The sequence below is a fragment of the Bubalus kerabau genome, chromosome 8 (assembly GCF_029407905.1).
Source record: "Bubalus kerabau isolate K-KA32 ecotype Philippines breed swamp buffalo chromosome 8, PCC_UOA_SB_1v2, whole genome shotgun sequence".
NCBI classification, from domain to species: Eukaryota; Metazoa; Chordata; class Mammalia; order Artiodactyla; family Bovidae; genus Bubalus; species Bubalus kerabau.
The window spans coordinates 63,234,079-63,255,444 of NC_073631.1; the positions used below are offsets into that span (position 1 = coordinate 63,234,079).

Genomic DNA, 21,366 nt, shown 5'->3' on the forward strand with positions numbered 1-21,366 from the left:
TGACTCTAAAACTTACCCTCTTTCTTATGTCGTCTTGCCCCTTTGGAGCTGTTGGCTTTGATTTGAAAAACTGGAAAAAGTAAGATTGTTAGGTATCAAGTAGAATCTGATTTTCTTTGACCTCATTCATTAAATTCATGCCTCAGATAATTAGGTCCTAGTGTCTGACCCCATTATCAGATCTGTCAGCAGAACTCAAGTGTCCCACAAAGATTTATAATATATGACCTTTTTTCTAGGCAAGGCAAAGTATATTGCAGTAGAACTTAAGATACATTGAAGTTCTTCCTAATTTTTTCCACAGTCGTCTTCACTAATCTAGCAAGGTTTGTGTGTGTGTGTGCAGGGTTGTTTTTATTATTATCAGTTTGTTAGTTTTTGTATGACTGAGTCCTTATCAAAGTAGATAGTAGCAGATTGAGTCCCAAGTATTCTACAACTATGTATAGATAAAAAGAATCTTAAATTTTTTAAATTGACATACAGTTAATTCACAGTGTTAGTTTCTGCTTTATAGCAGAGTGATTCAATTATACACTAATATACATTCCTTTTATTATTCTTTTCCACTATGATTTATCACAAGGTGTTGAATATAGTTCTCTGAGCAACAGTAGGACCTTGTTATTTATCCATTTGATATAAAATACCTTGCATCTGCTAACTAAAAAGAATCCTAAATCATCAGCATCCTGTTAATTTACCAACAGAAACTTTAAAAGGTCCTCAGTTAGCAAACTGTCAGCACTGAATTGGAATCCCCCTGTCTTCCTCTTACCGGTTTTTAATCTCACTGCTTCCCAGGGCCATGCAAACAGATTGTAGAGAAGCTCTGCCCAGTGAAAAGTGAAGGGCAAAAGCATTAAAAAAAAAAAAAAAATCCATCCAGAATGTGATCTTTTGGATGTTAATAACCTCAGGGTGTAATCAGTAAAACTGGCTTTCAGAATAGAACTGCAGGCTACCTCTCCCCCAGTTTGTACCCTGGCTTTATTTTTAAATAAACAGTAAGCAGTTTCTGGATATATGTCTATGGAACAGCAATTCTTTTGTTCCCCCATCCACAGGGAACGCTGGCCCACTCACTGGACCCATTGTTATCTTAATGTTTGTGTGAAACACTCTTCAAAGCCTGGCTACCTGATAGCATGTCTCCTGATAGCATTTTGTCTTAAAACAAACTGCAGCAAACTTGTGAGGGAACCCAGATAAAAAACAGAAGGAAGAGATTTCCCTCTTGCAATCCAGGGAGTTTTGATAGCACCTCCTAAGGTGAAAGAGATAAAACCGAAAAACCTATAGGCTTATGTTTTTGTTTGTCTTGCTGGGGGTGTGGGGGGTGGTACCTTGTAACCAGAGGATAAACTATCTAAAACCCTGGAAATAGGGGAGATTCATGTTTTCTAGTGGAATCTTTCCTGAGAAATGTTTTGAGGTGCTTCTGTTTAAAGCTAGGAGAGGAGCTGTGTAATCATTGGCCACTGTACCTTTGTCCTCTCTAAAACCCCTGCTTCTGCCAAGCTGGAAGGACAGACAGCTGGAGAAGCTGTGAAGTAATTGGGGCAGGCCCCCTGCTGAGCAGAGAACACCCCTTTAGTCCTTCTTTCAGTTCAGTTCAGTTGCTCAGTCGTGTCCGATTCTTTTCGACCCCATGAATCGCAGCATGCCAGGCCTCCCTGTCCGTCACCAACTTCTGGAGTTCACTCAAACATGTGCATCGAGTCAATGATGCCATCCAGCCATCTCATCCTCTGTTGTCCCCTTCTCCTCCTGCCCCCAATCCCTCCCAGCATCAGGGTCTTTTCCAGTGAGTCAACTCTTCATATGAGGTGGCCAAAGTATTGGAGTTTCAGCCTCAGCATTAGTCCTTCCAATGAACACCCAGGACTGATCTCCTTTAGAATGGACTGGTTGGATCTCCTTGCAGTCCAAGGGACTCTAAAGAGTCTTCTCCAACACCACAGTTTAAAAGCATCAATTCTTCAGTGCTCAGCTTTCTTCACAGTCCAACTCTCACATCCATACATGACCACTGGAAAAACCATAGCCTTGACTAGACGGACCTTTGTTGGCAAAGTAATGTCTCTGCTTTTTAATATGCTATCTAGGTAGGTCATAACTTTCCTTCCAAGAAGTAAGCATCTTTTAATTTCATGGCTGCAGTCACCATCTGCAGTGATTTTGGAGCCCCCCCAAAATAAAGTCTGACACTGTTTCCACTGTTTCCCCATCTATTTCCCATGAAGTGATGGGGGACCAGATGCCATGATCTTCGTTTTCTGAATGTTGAGCTTTAAGCCAACTTTTTCACTCTCCTCTTTCACTTTCATCAAGAGGCTTTTGAGTTCCTCTTCACTTTCTGCCATAAGGGTGGTATCATCTTCTTTAGGGACTATTAATTGCCTCATAACTGAAGACTACATCCACTTCTCCCTGGGGAGAAAGTATCGAGAGGAAGTTGAGTTCCGGTCACCTCCCTACACTTGAGAGAACTTTCTCGGGAGGCCTGGGCCTGTTTCAGCAGGCTGTCTGCTCAGGCAGTTCTCTGCGACTCCCAGCCTTTGCAGTGCAAGTCGATCCTTCCTGAATCTTTACCCTAATCTTCATCTCCAGTTCCTCTCAAGCCAGTCACTCACCTGGAAACTTCTGTTCATCCTTTAAAACCCAGGAAAAATCTTCATCTATGACCCACTCCCCACCCCGAGACTTTCCAGCCGAGTTATCATTCTCTACCCTCCTAACAAGTTTGTGTCCTTCCATTATGATGCTTGAGGGAAAAAAGAATTCCCTTGTGGTAGGACCTCCATGTATTTCACTAGAGGAGATACAGGAGACACAAGAGATGTGCATTCGATCTCTGAGTCGGCCAGATCCCCTGGAGGAGGATATGGCAACCCACTCCAGTATTCTTGCCTGGAGAATTCCATGGACAGAGGAGCCTGGCAGGCTACAGTCCTTGGGGTTGCAACGAGTCAGACACAACTGAGCAACTGAGCACACACACTGGAATGCCATGTATTTCACTAGAGAAGATGACAGAATCCCCTGGTTTATTCATCCAGGTACCCCATGCCTGGTGAATTAATAATCATCAGAATGCTGTAGCAGGCCCTGTTCTAGTTGCTTTATGTGTTTTGTCTTCACAACAGACCTGCAAGAAAGGTTCTACTGTTGCTCCTGTTTTACAGATGAGGATACGGAAGGTGAGCCATGGTATGTAACTTGTCCAGAGTCAGGGAGCTATGGATGCAGAGAACCAGGATTAACCCAGGTGGATGTCTGAGCACGCTCACTCACATGTCTGTGCTCATCTGAAGAATGAAACCTAAAGGGCCAGAGGAGGGAGGAAAAAGGCAGAGGCTCTTGCCATCCTGTTTGTGGGGTGCTCGGCATTGCATCAGGCACTGCCTTTTAGGATGATTAATTCTGTGTTGAGTTGTCAGTGGAAGCCTGGGGAAGTGCAGCCGGACACCCACCTTCTGCAGAAGGCCCTCCCTGCTAATCCGATATGATTGAATTTCCTAGGGTGGCCTTTAGGGCTCTGCTGTTGCTGGAAAGGGAGGGAGAGAGAAGTTTTGCGTATTGTTTTTTGATCAGCAGGTTTGGAAACTTTGAGTGTTTGGCTCACAGGATGGTGGAAATGCTCCAGCGTTTCCTGTGGCCTCAAGTCTGGGCTCTGAGATAGGAAACTGGGCCTGAGCTTTGTCTGCCCCACTGGGGAATGCCGGCACACCTCACAGAGTGATAGGAATTGCCTGAGGAGGAGGGGAGCTGGGGGAGATGCTGGGGAGTTGTGGGGAGCAGACACTGGCATTGCAACAGCTGAAAAGGAATTTGAAAAGCAAACATCCAAAAACCAGAACAAGGGAGAAAGTGTGTACATTAGTGTGAAAATAATGAACTTTCCATTGAGATGCTGATTCCCTAAAGTGTGAGAGAGGGCTCGGAGTTGAAGGGATGAGCATCAGTGGCTTTAATCTCATCTTGTATTTTGACAGAATTTCTCTGGGAGGAAAATGAATTCGGAATCAACCTTGCTCTCACCTTGGAGCACCTCCATTTCTGTTTCTGTCCCATGAGACAAATGAACAGTTGCGCTTGAAAAAACCCCTAAAGGTTTTCTATGCAAAGGATTCTGGATTTTTAAAACTGCATCCTTGGCTCGAGTAATCCCTCACATCAAAAAAAAACCCAAAACCAAAAAACTCTGAACTTGCTTTTAAGGAAAGAGTGATTTATTTATTCACTTGTCTGAAAAATATTTACTGAGCTGCTGTTTGCCATGCCATCTGGTCAGGAACAGAGGTCCAGAGATGAGTAAGATGATCGCTGCCCTCGGGGAACTCATTAACCAACAGTGTAAGCAAAGGTGGAAAGGTGCTCTGACCAGTGCATTGTAAGCACCTAAGAAGACAGATGTGAGCATGGTTCCTTCTTGCCTTGGAGCCTATGGAGTCAGAGAAATCTCTCAAGAGAAGTGGGTGCATGAAATTGGCTTTGAAGGCTAGGTGGGAATTTTTTTTTTTTTTTTTTTTTGAAGCCAACCCAGGGGGAGAGAAAGAGACGTTCTGGAATGCAGAGGGAGCACCGAACAGAAGCAGGAGCCGCAAAAATTTGGCAAGCTCGGGAAATGGCCAGGAGTTTGATAGGAGAGAGATAGCCAACCTTTTTCTCAGGACTGTCCCTCTCCCCTCAGTAGATTTTGATACACTTGGAGACTGATCCTGACCTGGCCAGTCTGGGACTTGTCTTCTTTAAGTAGTGCTACCACCAGCCACTGCAAAAGATTCATTGATGATTTTATGGGAAAACCTGTCATTGCCTGCGTCTAAGGGGCTGGGGAGCAGGGATACAGTTGATGGGGAAGGGGGCCCTGGTGGTGTGGTGCTCAGAGGCAGGTGGGTGCCAGAAAGGTTTATGTGCCTGGAATCACCTGCCAGAGATTTAAAGTGAGAAGTGAGATGTTCAGAATCTAGCTATCACAAATACAAATCTTCTGTTTCTTTTTATTTATCTTCTGATGGCCTGCACAGTAGAAGCTGTGGTTAGTTGAATTCCTATGTGAACTGGAAAGAATTACTCAAAGAACAGGGCTTCTTTCCTGGAGACAATCCCATAGACACAGGTGATGATAATTCAATATGGGACTAAAGGAAAGAGTTTTCTCTGTCACTTTCCAGTGTATTTCTGGCCCAGACTTTTCAACAGTTCATTTTTTCCTGAGAGATGAAGGAGGCAAATGGTCTCAAAGCATCTCTTCTCAAAGTGTGTCCCATGAGAAACCAGTGTCAGTCACTAGATGCTCCATGAAAAAAATCAGAGTTTTCTGCATAGGTGCGTTTGGGAAATATTGTGTATTGCATATGAATATTTCACAGTACACGGGCATTATATTAAAGACCTGTAGTATATGTGCCCTCTTCAACATATGGGATAGCAATTAAAACCATGGGCTATGGAATTGGACAGATATGGATTACGTTCTGGCTGGACTCTATAGGGGGATATGGGACTTTGAGCAACTTAATGTCTCTGCATCTCAGTTTCCTCATCTGTAAAATGGTTTAGTAAGTGATACCTATTCCATAAGGTTGGTATGTAAAGTCCATGAACTGGTTATTACTATTAACTATTATCCATTCAATGATTTACAAGAGCTTTGACTCTTTCCTTTTTTTTTTTTGCTTTATGTTAATTAATATATCAAAGAAGTAGTGTTTGTGGGAAATGCTTGCCTAGGACTAATTCCTAAAATGCAGGCATGACTTTTTTTAATTGGAATATAATTGCTTTACAGTGTTGTATTGGTCTCTGCTGTACAATGAAGTGAGTCAGCTAAATGTATACGTATATCCCCTCCTTCTTGGGTCTCCCTCCTATCCCCACCCCCTACTCCACCCCTCTAAGTCATCGTGAACTGAGCTGAGCTCCCTGGGTTATACAGAAGCTTCCCACTAGCTATCTACTTTATACGTGGAAGTGTATGTATGCCAGTAGTACTCTCTTCCCTTCCCCTTCCCCCCCACTGCCCATGTCCATACGTCTGTTCTCCACATCTGTGACTCTGTTCCTGCCCTGCAAATAGGTTCATCTGTACCATTTTTTTTTTTTTTTAGATTGCACATATATGCATTAACGACTTATGTTAGCAGTCTAGGAGAGCCAAGGCAGGTCCTAGGCAGAGAGGGCTCCATCAGAAATATGGACAGGCAGGTATCACAGCTCCAGAATTGGAGAGCAAAGTATCCCTCCCACTTGGCTGCAAAGTTAGACTGTGTAACTTCAGTGTGTGTTCTATGTACCAGTCATCTCTAAGGGAATGATAAGATTCTAATTCAGAGCAATAAACAGTTATGATAGAGTTGATTTTTTTAGTCAGGAATTTTTCAGTGACAAGTGATAGAACCCTAACCCAAACTCACTTAGCATAATGGTGAATTTAAGAGTTCCAAAGTCTAGGAAGAATACTAAGATAGATCAGAGAGTGGAAGGAAAAGTGTAGAAGACAGAAACTCTACATAGTCAGGATTCCTGGCCTCTTATTCTCCCTCCTGTCTCTCCTCTCTGATTGTATTTGCTTCTCTTTGCCTCATTCCTTCCTGTAACAGACAGCCCTTCCCTGCCATGGATGGGATCTGTCTACTGATAGCTTCGCTCAACAAGCCCTGCAGAAAGAGAGAACGCTCTCCTTCCAGGCCTCATAAATCAATCCCCAGAAATTGATTTGCTTGGACCATGTCTGTCCCATGGGCCAACCACTGTTCCCAAGGAGATGGGGGCTGTCATTGGCCGGGCCTGGCCGCATGCCTACTCTTGCTTAATAGCTGGTGAGACAGGACCTAATACGTGAAGAAATGAGATGGAAAAGCTCGCTAGACCACTAGACAAAAAAATTGGAGTGTGTCAACTACAAATTGGCACTTGCCTGTCACTACAAATTGGTACTTGGCTAGAGCATTTGCCAACCACTGAACAACAACAAGGGCATTTGCCATTTGCCTCTGCGGAGACCGAGCCCTGTGCTGCTGTTCCTGCTGACCCTCTGAGGGAGTTCAGGGTGGAGTGAGACACTCTGTAAGCCAGGGAATCTGGTGGAACAGGTCTTCAGGTGCCTAGGTGTTTTCAGGAACTGATTTCATGATCCCAGTCTTTGCATCTCTTCATGTCTAGAAAACCACTATATCTCTTCATGGTGACATCCTCTCTTCATGACTCGCAGAAGATCTCTTGTAAAGTAAGCGCTTGATTGCACGAACACCCCCCTCCACCAAAATCTTATATGTTGACGTTCTCCCACGGCATCTCTGGAGCAGTCTCCCAGAGCTGCCGTCCTCATTTTGTCCCAAAGAAAACTTAATTGGCAACTCTCATGTTATGCATCTTTTTATTTGACAAGTGACAAGCGCTCATTAGAGATGTGTGTGAAGGAAATATGTTGGAGTAAAATGTTACAGAATTACCCTCAAGTGGTATCAAGGTATTCATGTTTTTGTGTCAATTTCCCTTTCCTGTTGGTTTTCTTCAATTGATCTTTAACTCTATATCTCATCTCCCTTTTTTTTTGCAGTTAAAATATCATATGTATGACTTAATATCCACTTTGTAAAGTTGGTCTCTATGAAATAAAGTTTTTTTTTAAAGCAAGATTAGACTTAGTAACCTGAGTGACCTAGTTCTCAACCATGGGTGATTTTGTCCCCCAGGGGACACTGGGCAAATGTCTGGAAACATTTTGATGGTCACAGCTGAGGCAGTGCTCCTGGCTCTAGTGGACGGAGTCAGAGATGTCACTGAACATCCACAGTCTCTCAGGATGGATGTCGTCCAAAATGTCAATAGATCAGTGGTCCATAAACCACTAAAGAAATGTTCCTTTAGTGGTTTCATCAGAACAGAAATTATAATGGCTAGATTTATTACACTAAATATTATGGATTAAAAACAAAGTAATTTTTTTTTTAAAGGGCTTTTGCTTTTACATTTTTCTTGATGGTAACAATATAGTAGTAGTATTAGTCACTCAGTTGTGTCTGACTCTTTGCAGCCCCATGGACTGTAGCCTGCCAGGCTCCTCTGTCCATGGGATTTCTATCTCAGGTTGAGTCATAGTTATTTGCAAATACTTTCTCAGATTGCAATTTTTAAAATATTTAATTAACTATTTGGCTCTGCCAGGTGTTAGTTGCAGCACGTGGTATTTTTCAGTTGTGGCATGGGAACTTTTAGTTGCGGCATGTGAGATCTAATTCCCTGACCAGGGATGGAACCTGGGCTCCCTGAACTGAGACTTTCCTACTGGTACAGTGGCTAAGACCCCATGCTCTCAGATTGTAATTTGTGTTTAAATTTTTATCATGTGTTATGGAATGCAGAAAATTTTAAGCATATTTCAAAACAACTATCAGCCCCTTCCCTATGTTTTCTGTTTTTGGTGTTGTACATTTGGTAGGATTGCCATGACAAAGTACTGCAGACTGAGTGGCTTACACAACACAGATTTGTTGTCTCACAGTTCTGGGGGCTGGAAGTCTGAGATCAAGGTGTTAGCAGGGTTGGCTAAGTGAGCCCTCTCTTCTTGGCTTGTCCTCAAATGATCAAGCCAAGAGATAAGAAGATGGCTCTCTTCTCCCTATGTCCTCAAATTGTCATCCCTTTGTACGTGGGTCCAAATTTCTTCTCCTTATAAGGATACCAATCAGATGAAATAGGGCTGTCCTAATGACCTCATTTTAATTTAATTATCTCCTTAATGGCCCAATCTCCAATTACAGTCACAATCTTAGATACTAGGAGTTGCGACTTCAGCATGTGAATCTAGTTCAGTTCAGTTCAGTCACTCAGTTGTGTCTGACTCTTTGTGACCCCATAAACCACAGCACGCCAGGCCTCCATGTCCATCACCAACTCCCGGAGTCCACCCAAACCCATGTCCATCGAGTCGATGATGTCATCCAACCATCTCATCCTCTGTCATCCCCTTCTCCACCTGCCCTCAATCTTTCCCAGCATTAGGGTCTTTTCCAATGAGTCAGCTCTTCACATCAGGTGGCCAAAGTATTGGAGTTTCAGCCTCAACATCAGTCCTTCCAATGAACACCCAGAACTGATCTCCTTTAGGATGGATTGGTTGGACTTCCTTGCTTCTCCAACCCCGCAGTTCAAAAGCATCAATTCTTCGGCACTCAGCTTTCTTTATAGTCCAACTCTTACATCCATACATGACCACTGGAAAAACCATAGCCTTAACTAGACAGACCTTTGTTGGCAAAGTAATGTCTCTGCTTTTTAATATGCTGTCTAGGTTGGTCATAACTTTCCATCCAAGGAGTAAGCGTCTTTTAATTTCATGGCTGCAATCGCCATCTGCAGTGACTTTGGAGCCCAGAAAAATAAAGTCAGCCACTGTTTCCACTATTTCCCCATCTATCTGCCTTGAAGTGATGGGACCGGATGCCATAATCTTAGTTTTCTGAATGTTGAGCTTTAAGCCAACTTCTTCACTCCTCTTTCACTTTCATCAAGATCAGATCAGATCAGATCAGTCGCTCAGTCGTGTCCAGCTCTTTGCGACCCCATGAATCGCAGCACGCCAGGCCTCCCTGTCCATCACCAACCCCCGGAGTTCACTGAGACTCACGTCCATCGAGTCAGTGATACAATCCAGCCAGCTCATCCTCTGTCGTCCCCTTTTCCTCCTGCTCCCAATACCCCCCAGCATCAGAGTCTTTTCCAATGAGTCAACTCTTCGCATGAGGTGGCCAAAGTACTGGAGTTTCAGCTTTAGCATCATTCCTTCCAAAGAAATCCCAGGGCTGATCTCCTTCAAAATGGCCTGGTTGGATCTCCTTGCAGTCCAAGGGACTCTCAGGAGTCTTCTCCAACACCACAGTTCAAAAGCATCAATTCTTCGGTGCTCAGCCTTCTTCACAGTCCAACTCTCACTTTCATCAAGAGAAGGAAATAAATGCAATAGCCCACAGTCCGAGAGGAGAGGTATCATCCTCTGGAGAGTATTTAAATATTTGAAGGAAGTAGTTCAAATTGCTGAGATTTTGTATCTTTATTTTGTATCTTCATTTATTGCAGATAGTGCCAACTATCACTTGGGGCTGGGGTAAAGAATAAGTGAGAAAGTATGTACTTCAAATGCCCAATCCAGTGCTTGGTCTCAGCTCATCCCTGCCCCTTTCTGCGAGCTGTCCCATAGCCTCCATGACGACAGTTCAAGCCTCTGTGAAAGCATTTTTCTCTGCAAGTTTGCAACCTATTGTAAGCCAAAGGTATCTAATAGCACATTACCCCCACCTGCCAAGTAAATGGGCCAAGTTATTAGTGAGATGCTGCCATATGAGGTTTTCGTGCACTGCATATCCATAAAATGGGATATTGGGTTTTGCATTTGATTCACTTCTCTCTTTTCTTCACTTTCTTCTGAATGCTTACGTCTTGCACAGGGTTTTCCCCCGTTTATGAAGTCATAAAGCTTCCTCCTTGGCCCCTCCGCCCTTCTCACAATGGCCAACAGTTTTCTAACAGAGATGGAGAATCTGAAATGGCACCCCCACCATGTGTCACTCCATTTGGACCCTGCAGTGTGGGAAACACAAGTCTACTCCCCCTGCTCCCATGGTCCCTGGAGATCATGGCTCATCTACCTGACTGCATAACAAACCTTAGTAAACAACCCTTTCTTGGTGTACATTTCCAAGTTACCTTTCTACCACATACATTTCCACCTGCATCCACGAAGTCCTGAACCCCTCTTCCTTTGTCTAGCCTTTTCTCCTTGCTTAATCACCCCTTGCTAAGATGGTTATGAGCTCCAAATTTTAACTGTCTCTTTGAGTTACTCATCTCTGAGTTCTTCGGCATGTGCAGGCATTGTATGAATAAATAAGTAAACTTTCTTTTTCTTCTTTTAATTTTTTTTGTTAGTTTAATTTGCAGTCCCCAGCTGAAGAACCTAAGAGGATTGAGAAAGGGGATTTTTTTTCCCCTTCCTACAATGAAAGGCTACTCTCAGAGCCACTTTCAGAGGTCCTTTCCCTTTTTACATAACTTGGATACCACAGGAAAATGTTGTCTTATCTCTTTTTCTATCTGGGACCACTGAACATTTAAAATCTGGAACTAGTTCTCCCTCCCCACTATTCCCATACTCATTATAAACCTATTATCTGTCACAAGTAGATAATGATGGCGAGTGGAGCAGGGGACAGCTTGCCTATGGAGGAAAGGAAGAGACAGAGGAGTTGAAACAAATTGTTTCTCCAGCTGTTTGCTGTTTCTTTCCCATCGATCTGCCTTTTGACTTCTACTGGTCCATCTGTCAGGCTCTTTCAGTACAGTTGTGGGAACACATGGTTCACAGGGCAATCATGTTAACTTTCCCGCTACACAGCTCCTATAGAACATCCTTATAGGCTTGATTTTCTATTCTCTTAATAGGGTTTGCTGGTGTAACAGGAAGGCTAGAAATAAGATAAAAGGGTTCAAAGCCATTCAGAGACCCAAAGCTAAAACTCTTATGGAAAATTCAGGGAAAAAAATGGGTCAGATATTTGGGAACTTTATGAACTTCAAGATCTAATCAGACTGCCTGGAAGAACATGCAGAGATGTGACACAACTTTAGGAGACTTCAGTGGAATGAGTTTCAAACACAGAACATGTAGCACTTTGGGCTTAGAACAATGCACAGTGATAGGTTTCTAGATAGGAATCAAGAGTGATTTCTCTCCATTGTATCAGATACGTGACCCAAAGATAAGGAGGAGACATTCAGCAGAATAATAAAGACAATTTCAACTTGCTCAGGGTTACATCTGACATGAGGATTTTGGTAACTCACTTTCAAGTAAGAAGTGACTCCTTTTTTATTCATTTAATTTACTTAACTGTAAACAAGTCCTTTGACATGCATATTAAGGTTGTAGAATCTTAGTATTGGCATAAAGTAAATTAATCAGCAACCAAGCCAGAACCTTGTAGAATTCTCCACTCATTCTCTAGGTAGGGAGGACCACAAGGCAGAGTGGTTAAAAAAGAGCTCGCCTACATTGCCCTTTAGTGGTTCTGAAATTATAGTTTGCATAACAATTATTATATCAAGGAGTATATTACATAAATTCATGCAGCTTATATTTACTGGACAATTTTGACTAGACTCAGTTTTACTGCCAGTAGCTCTGATGAGATGTCAGTTGTAGAAAGGATGCATTCAGCCAACACCATGCATGAGATGCCTGTGGGCCCTGGTATGTAACTGGGATCAGGATGTGTACCCTGCCTTATAGTGCTCCAAGCTGTGGTTGGGAGAGGTTGATCAGAAGACTCAAAAGCTGTGAGCACTGTGTCTGAAGATGCACAGATGCCAGGAGACTGCATTTGTTGACTGAAATTTAGAAATACTTTTGGATCTCAGTGATGCCTGACCAGGCACTGGGTCTGAATGTTCATGTTTCTTGGTGAGCCTGTCTTGTGTCTCTTCAGCCATGGCTTGCCCTGATCATTAGTATCTTCCCAGAGAACTTGGCATGTGTTAGTCACTCAGTCGTGTCCAACTCTTTGTGACTCCATGGACTGTAGTCCACCAGGCTCCTCTGTCCATGAGATTTCCCAGGTAAGAATTTGTTGTCCTTCAGATGCTCAGTCATGTCAAACTTTTTGTGACCCCATGGACTGCAGCACACCAGGCTTCCCTGTTCTTCACCATCTCCCAGGGTTTGTTCAAACTCATGTCCATTGAGTCCGTGATGCCATCCAACCATTTCATCCTCTGTCATCCCCTTCTCCTCCTGCTTTCAATCTTTCCCAGAATCAGGGTCTTTTCTAATGAGTTGGCTGTTTGCATCAGGAATACTAGGTAGACATTCCCTTCCCAGGGGATCTTTCTGAACCAGGGATTGAACCCAGGTCTTCTGAATTGCAGGCAGATTCTTTGCCATCTGAGCCACCAGGGAAATCCTGAGAACTTGGCAGCTCACACCTAACTGGAGGATGATTTTCCCCTCAGAGGACATTGGCAATGTCTGGAGACATTTCTGACATTTCTGTCACAGCTAAAGAGGGTTATTGACCTCTAGTGGGTAGAGGCCAAGGATGCTGCTAAACATCTTACAAGGGTGAGAAAACCTGAGCTAGAAACGTTCTCTTCTGAATTTCATCAGTAGCAACATGACTATATATAGAAGCTAACTGTTTCTTCATGGAAATATAAATTCAAGAGGATAAAATGTGGACTTCTGAGGATAATGAGGTGGATGGGATTATTCATTCTGCAGTTGTACACCTGACTCTACCCATGGGAACCTGGCTGTACCCCATCTCTGCTGCTTGTTAATGTGGGGAAAACTGATGAGGACTAATTGGGCTGGTTAGGTGAGTTCCCAAGGGGTGCTCCCAGCCTCTCTGCTCTCAATGGCTGCTTTGTACACTGCTCTTATGTTGTTCTCTACGGAGGCACAAGGAGAACTGTGTTATTCTGTTCTCACCTGTTCAACAGGTTTTGTCTGAACAGTCTTTGAGAAATAAATATCTTTTAAAGGGAAAAAAAAGCACACTTGGCCTTTGATTCCTGGAAGGCCAGATGACCTCTTTCAAAGTAACTCTAGATTATTTTGTGTAGAGTTGGGAGGAAATTGCTCAAAATGCATTTTTATTTCTACTGTCTATTATCTGTTCTCTTCACCACCACGATTATGTGTTCTTTGGTTTGAATAGTGTTACCTGATATTTGCACTGAGTCTGTTTTCACATTAGAACTTGTTTTCTTAACTCTTATTCTAGGGTATGTAATTCAGTATGGATCCTGGATTGAAGTGATGTGGTACAGATAAAATACACTATCCTTGGAATTCTCAAGTGAATTCAAAGAGTGTACAGATTATGAAGAAATCTGTCCCAGTGCAGACTGGCTGCTTGTATTTGTACTTATGAGACCCATAATTATGTAGCAGTCTCTGTTGTTGAGTATTCAATTGTTTTCAAGTTTTGGGAACTACAACCAAAATGGCAATTGACGTTGTTATGGTTGAGTTAATAGTTATTTCTTAAGGAAACATCTTAGAAAAGTAAAATTACTCAAAGGGAATATAGAATTTTAAGGCTTTGAGTACAGTTTGCCAAAGATACCTCTGGAAAGTTGTACTAATTTATACTCAGAATAGATAGATATGCATGGACATGAACTTTCTTCTTTAGAAGTTAAGACCAAGAGTTAGCGTAGGAATGTCTAGGAGGGTCAAGAGTATATGAGTGAACCTACCACACTGTGACCCCAAACTGCTGGAACTCACTCTTATTACTCTTACTCTTACTTACTTGACTTTGGCCCCTCACCTGTTTCAGGAACAGGTAAGGCATGCTCCTCCCTCAGGGCCTTTGCACTTGCTAGTTGAGAAATAAAGTATTGCCTGCTATATTGGTAAAGAAAGGATCTAGCCACCACATTACAGTTGGCCCAAATGTGAGTCCTGAGGGAACTCAGGAAGGAAACAAGGAATGTCTGCCATCTAGCAGCCAGCAGACTGCAGCCACTCCCCTCCTCTATGAGAAAGCACTTCTGGCCCCAGACAGCTGAGGTGCACATCAAAGAATGATTTCAGTGAACCCAGACTCTTGCATCTTACCATATACAGAGAAGCACTAAATTCCTTAACTTGAGATATCTAGTATTCTTTTATTAACAGTAATCTTTTGTTTTGACTTCCTGGTATGGTTGCAAAAACTATATATCCTGGCTCACTGCTTCCTCTTGGGAGCAGTTTACTCAGGGTGATTTGAGATGCTGCCTCCCGGGCTCAAAGTCCTAAGAACATCCACTGAATAAAACATAACTCTCAACTTTTAGGTTGTGCATTTTTATTTCAGTCAACACGCTCTCTTGGCCTGTGACATGATTTCCCCAAGTGTTCGCATGACTCACCTCCTCACTTCTCATAGACCTTTGCTCACATTCTGCCTCTCACTGAAGTTTTCCCTGGTTTCCCTGTTTAAGACTGCATCCTGCCCCTCCCACACAGATATACTTACAGGCTTCAGATTCTCCTTCCCTGATTTATTTCTCTCCATGTCCCTTGATGCCACCTAAGGTGCAGATTTGCTGCTGTATCCCCAGCACTGAGAAAACAGCTGGCACAGAATTAGGCTTAATAATTATTTGTTGAATGAGCCACTGAACCACTGCTTTGGAGATATGCTCCTGCTGGTTAGCACTGATTATCTTCACACCAGGCTGGCTTCATCATCCTTGGCCAGAGGGGCAGCCGTTTTGTTTTGGTTCATTTCCTTTACTTGTCAGCTCTGGTGAAGTTAGTTATTTATATCACTGCTTGTGTTGTTATTATTAACTGACATTAGGCTGTCACTATTAGCTCTGTTATCTCTATTATCTTAGCCATGTCCAACTGCCGCAGACAGGGGTTAGTAACTGACAAGCCCCACTCTGGTTTGATTAAGAATCAGTTGCATATGTTTGACTAGAAGCTTTATACAGAGATCAATTTCTGAATAAAAGACCAAGAACCCAGTAGAAAAAGGGCAAAGTATTACTTCAGTTCACAGTAAAGTAGACTTGGGACTTCACATCTTTACGTTCAACTTCCCTCACAATAAGAGAAATAGACATTGGAAGTACATTGAGATATATTTTTTCAATGCATGGAGGTGTGCAAAAGTTCAATCTGTTGGTGAGTCTGTGTAAATAGGCAGACTCATCCATTGCTAAAGGGAGGGTAGACTGGTACAACTCTCACTAGGGAGGGATATTTGGAGATGGTATCAGAATCTAAAACTGCTTATACCCTGTGACCCAACAATTTTACTTCTGTGAATCTACTGTAAAGGTATACTTGCAAGTGAGCACAATGATGTATGCATAAGATTATTCACCAGAGGCTTGTTTATAACAGCCAGAGGTGAGAGATCACCCAGTGGCTCATGGCAGGGGACTCGCTCTTCAGATAAGACACTTCTATACAAAGAATGACTATGCAGCTGTAGAAGGTTTTAGAAGACACATGAGATGAATAAAACAGGGTCTAGAATGCTGCCTTTTATATAAAGAAAATTGGAAATATATGTTTTAACATTTGACTTACATGAAGAAATTCTGGAGGGACACATAAAAATCTATTAATAGTGGCTAGCTGGATGGATGGGATGGAAGTTATATCCGTTCAGGAGGAGGGAGATTCACACTGTCTTTACACACACACACACACACACACTCTCTCTCTCATTTTGAATTGCATGAATGTTTTACCTGTTCAAAAATATTATGTTAAAAAAAAGTCATTCTTAAAGAAATGAGGGAGTCTGGGAGAGAGAGGCAGCAGAGGATTAATCTTACTTTCTTTGTGTAAGCAACACTATTCATTCCAGTGAGAATTCAAGGTCTGTTCTGAATGCTGTATTCACCACCACAGTTAATTTTCTTCGCCTCTTGTGAACTGGCCTTGGGGAGGGAGGGTGTGTGTACATGTGTGTGAACCGTGGGGCGTGGCTCCTTCCTCATGATATCCTTGTTGCTATAGTGCAGAGCTCTATTTGTGACACCCAGAAAACACTTTAAAGAAATGCTGCTTCCTGGCCATGACTTCCTGGGCAATCTGTCCTTCCGGAGACTGTTGAGCACGAGGAGTTCGCATGTGCTTCTGGGCAGAGTGAGCCAGGCTCATTCAGACCCCGGGCACCGGTCGGAGCAGAACTGGGCGGTAAGGGTTCCACCTTGCTTCACACTGGGGACTTGGGAGCCTATCCCTCGCCAGCGCCTCATCTCCCGGTGGCTCTGAGCCCAGGGCATTGGTATCTTCCCCTCCTCAACCTTGCCTCCTGGGGAGCCGCCACTGAGCGGTGCAGTTGGCGCCCTGAGTCTGCTGCACCCAGAGCCGTTTCTTGTACCTAAACCACCAGTGAAAACAGGAAGTGATAAAGCAAAATTCACCCTGTATTTGTACTGAGCGACTTCTCTTTCTCTTTTTGTCATTCCTCATTAGGTGTAGACACGTGCAGCCGTCTACACTGTAGGATCCCACTTCCACTGGCTTTGGACGTTCCTGGAATTTGCAATGCCGCCGCCCGCGGACATCGTCAAGGTGGCCATAGAATGGCCAGGTGCCTACCCCAAGCTCATGGAGATCGACCAGGTTAGTAAGGCTGGCAGTCATTTGGCGGTTATTTTAGTTTCCCTTCTATTCTGAATTTTTCCCAGACTTAGTTCTTTTTTCTCCTGTTCTCTCTCTGGCTGTGTTGAAAAATCGGTGTGATAATAGTTCCAGTATAGTTTGACTTCTGCACCACATGTAGTGGCGAAGGATGGGGTTTTTATACTTGTCCAACATCTACTCAGAGTGAGTCAATACAGGGTTTGTGTCCGAAGCCGTGAAGGAGGCGGGAGGGACGAGGGGACTGGACTTGGGCAGTTGATGCAGTGGAGCTGTCCCAGCACTGCCTTGCAGAGACTCATCACTATGAGTAGATTGTTTTATTATAGACAACACAAAACTTAATTTTTGGGGTCACTCTTCTCTGGTTTTTGCAGAAGCAGCCAACAAGTACAATGTGACTTTGTCCTATTACTATTTTGATTATGAAATTAGCATAGAGGGGTGGGTCTTGGGTCCTAGTCAGTTGTCATTTCTTTATTAGAGTTAAACGCACTGTGGCTCTAGTGTATTGTCTGGTATATGAAAAATGCCCAGTAAATTTTTACTGCATGAAAAAATATCACAAAGATTTTTAGCATGGTTTTACCTATGGAAGCATCCTTTAGCTTGGGTACTGAGTCTTATGATGTAAATGATTGCAGGCAATCTCAGGGAGCTTACTTTTGTCATTCTAGAAGAAATGACTTAACAAAAAAGTTCGAGACCTAGTATATGCTTAAGGGTTTCATAAAGCATGTAGTATGGGGTTCTGGATGGCTTTCTACATTTTCAAAATTAGGGTACCATGGCAACTCTACTTTTTATGTACTTGATACTATTTTATGATTATGTTGTAAACTTTTTTTCTGGTCAGATTTTATTATCTGGTTGAAGACTACTGGAGGACTTGTAAGATATTGTGTGCATCCAAATGATTCATTAAATTATAAAGTCCAAATGAGAATTAGTTGAGTTTGAGCATGAATGTAAGGAAGAGTAAATTTTGTTGTAAAAAAGGTGTCATCAGACCAACATGTCATAGTCATTGTAACTGCTCTTTGAGGCAGATTTTGTTGACTTTAGAAGCAATCCATGGAACTAGAGAAGTGCACTCAGTAATTTTACATACATTTGTGTCAGACAACAGTTGTTTACACTTTTTCATGTGCTGTTTGAGAGAGGATACACATTGAATATTACTGCAAGATATGGCTGGGGCTACTTGGTGAAGACTAAATGTTGTTAGGATTATGTTTGTCTACAACCCAAGAAGACAATTGTTTCAAAGAGATAGAAGTTGGCTTCTCAAGTCCATAGGACTTCCCAAGTCCATAGTACTTCCCTAGTGGCTCAGACGGTAAAGCGTCTGCCTACAATGTGGGAGACCTGGGTTTGATCCCCAGGTTGGGAAGATCCCCTGAAGAAGGAAATGGCAATCCACTCTAGTACTCTTGCTTGGAAAATCCCATGGATGGAGGAGCCTGGTAGGCTACAGTCCACAGGGTTGCAAAGAGTCGGACACAACTGAGTGACTTCACCTTCTTTCCTTCTTTCTTTTAAGTTCACAGGGCCGTCCTGGGCTGGCATGCTCCAGTGACATGACACTGATGCTCCAGTGTCATGGACTCAGGCCCATTCTGTCTTGTTGCTTTGCCTTGTCTGCAGGTGGGGCTGAGGATCAGTTGCTTGAACATCACCTAGGAGCTCAGTAGATATACAGACTCTCAGACCCTACCCAGACCTCCTGACCCAGATGTGAATTTTAACAAGGTCGCCAGGGGATTCCTTGTATAGTTAAGTCTGAGAAATATTGAGCTGGATACCTGTGCCCAAGCCCGAGGCCATATCAGAACCACTGGGGGCACTTGTTCAAATGTTCTCTGGGGCCCCATCTCCAGAGATTCTAAGTCAGTGGTTCAGGTAAACTATTTCCTTTTGATTCTGCCATGGCCAAGGGTGTTTGGAAACCTCTTATTTAAGACAGCAATTCCTGATATATACTCTTAGGGGCCTGTGGAATCAGTGTCCTGTCCCTGCCTTTGAGGATGGCCTTTGTTGTATGTGTGTCAATAATCTTTCTAAAATATTCTTTTTATTTGGGAACAATTTTAGATTGACAGACAAAATACAAAGATTGTTAGAGAGTTTTTGTACACCCTTCACTAAGTTTATCCTAATGTTAACATCTTAATATAACTGTGGTACATTTGCTTCAACTATGCAGATTGCTAGAAACTGAACTACAAAATTTATTAGGATTTCATCAGTGTTTCCACTAATGTCCTTCTTCTGTGACAGGATCCTATAAAGAATACCAACTGCACTCTAATATATCCATCTTGTTTCCTCTGTCTTCTCCAGTCTTTGACAGTTTCCAAGTCTTTCCCTTGTTTTTCATGGCCTGATAGTTTTGAGGAGTAATTTATTTCAATACAGTTTCACACACAGAAATGACAAGAATAGTATAAAGAACTCCTGTCTACCTTTTATCCAGACTTACTAATTATTAATATTTTGCTTCATTATTTTTTCTCTCTTGTATACATATCCCCTTTTGAACCATTTGAGTGTGACTTAGAGGCAGCATCTCTCTTTACCCCTAAATAATCAATGTGTCCTCCTTAAGAACAAAATCATTCTCTTACATAACCATACTCTCTTTATAGAAACCAGAAAACTGAACATTAGTTCAACATTATCATCTGGTTCAGAGCCCAAAGCCCATATTCATATTTCATCAGTTATTCCAATAAGATCCTTGATAGGTATTTTCTCAGTCTGACATCCTTTCAGGATCCTGAAAGGATCAATCATAACAATATATTTATTGTCATGTCCCTCTGGTCTTACGGCTCTTGAGTGGTTCCTTAGAGATTCTTTATCTTTCCTGACCTAGGAAGTTCTATAGAGTATAGTATAGGTATTTTGTGGGATGGCCTTCAGTTTGGGTTTCCCCAGTGTTTCTTTTCAATTAGATGCATGTTTTGCATTTTTGGCAGACAGAAAGGAGAGATGAGGGTCCTCTTCAGGGCATCACGTCAAGAGGTACATAAAGTTGCTTTGTCTCATTCTTTGTGATGGTTCTAAATTTACAGATGCTAATATTGAGGTTCTTAGAAGTTAGATGATTTCCTAGTCAATGAGACCAGAACACAAACACAGGCCTTCTGTACTTTGAAGACCGAACTTTTCAACCATTGGCTAAATTGTAGACCTCCTGCTAATGCCATATGGAGACCTCCACAAGGTGTTAAGAGACCCAGTCTCTTTTTGCCCTGCAGTGGCTGAAGCTGGAGTGAGTGGCAGCCTTGCTATCAGGTGCTGTTTCTTGACTGAGTTGGAAGTTGGCACAAGGATCAAAATGTATTTGCACAAGCAAGGAAGACTTGGGCAGAGTTTTCTCCTAATCTTCTACCTTGTTCAATAAAGGTCACATCACCTGCTTCTCTCCCATCACATTTTACGTTTGCTCCTTTGCTCTTAGCTACCATTTCACTACAAAGTATTTCTGGAAGCTGGGTCAAGCATGGCTGCTCTGTCTTCTCCCCCAAACCTCCAGTATCCCTCCACTTGTCACACTGTGTTGTCCTTATCTATCAACTTAAACTGGTGGTCCTCAACCCTGAGTGTGTCAGGGCAGCTTGTGAGAAACAAACATCCCAGGCCCACTCCCAGGCCCACTGCAGAGATTGTGATTCTGCCGACCTTGGGTGGACCCTTGATCTGGTTTGCGACGAGCAGTAAGTGAATCTAGAGCAGAGTCACCCTCATTGCATCCTGCAGGGGCTCGAGAGAAACCACCTTGAGCCTGAATTACTCCATTTCTGAATACCTTTTTTTCTAGTGCCTGTTGACCAACCTTTCTATATAAGTGAATAATTAATGACTAGCTGGGAGAGGGAGATTCCTGAGTGGGGATGGAGTCTGCTCAGTCAGGGCCCATCCCGGTTACAGGGGATGTCTACTTGGAGTCGATTGGTTTATCTTCATTCTAAATTTTGAGGAGACAGTTCTGTGTTTCTACTCCACAGGAAAAGCCCCGAGGAACTTTTTACAAGTGAAGTCTGCTCTATCATATGAGGCTCTCAAAAGAGCTGTCATCTAGCTTCTTTGTTCATGGCGGCGGCCTCTGCTCCTGTCTTCACTGCCTGTTGCTGGCTTTCAACCTCAGGAACCATTTGCGGTTTTAGGTGATCATTGTCTGGATACACAGAGCCAAA

General features: G+C 42.9%; 1 protein-coding gene across 3 annotated transcripts in view; it reads left to right on the forward strand.

Annotated features, from left to right (window-relative positions):
• ELMO1 (engulfment and cell motility 1) overlaps positions 1-21,366 on the forward strand; it is a 583,566-nt gene that overhangs the window by 103,084 nt on the left and 459,116 nt on the right. For 2 of the 3 annotated variants that reach the window (XM_055590394.1, XM_055590392.1), the window contains exon 2: positions 16,997-17,146. In XM_055590394.1, the coding sequence (XP_055446369.1) occupies positions 17,069-17,146 (78 nt within the window). In that variant the 5' untranslated portion in view covers positions 16,997-17,068. Of the gene's footprint in view, positions 1-16,625; positions 16,715-16,996; positions 17,147-21,366 lie in introns of those variants that run through there. The other variant, XM_055590395.1, reaches the window with a different exon arrangement.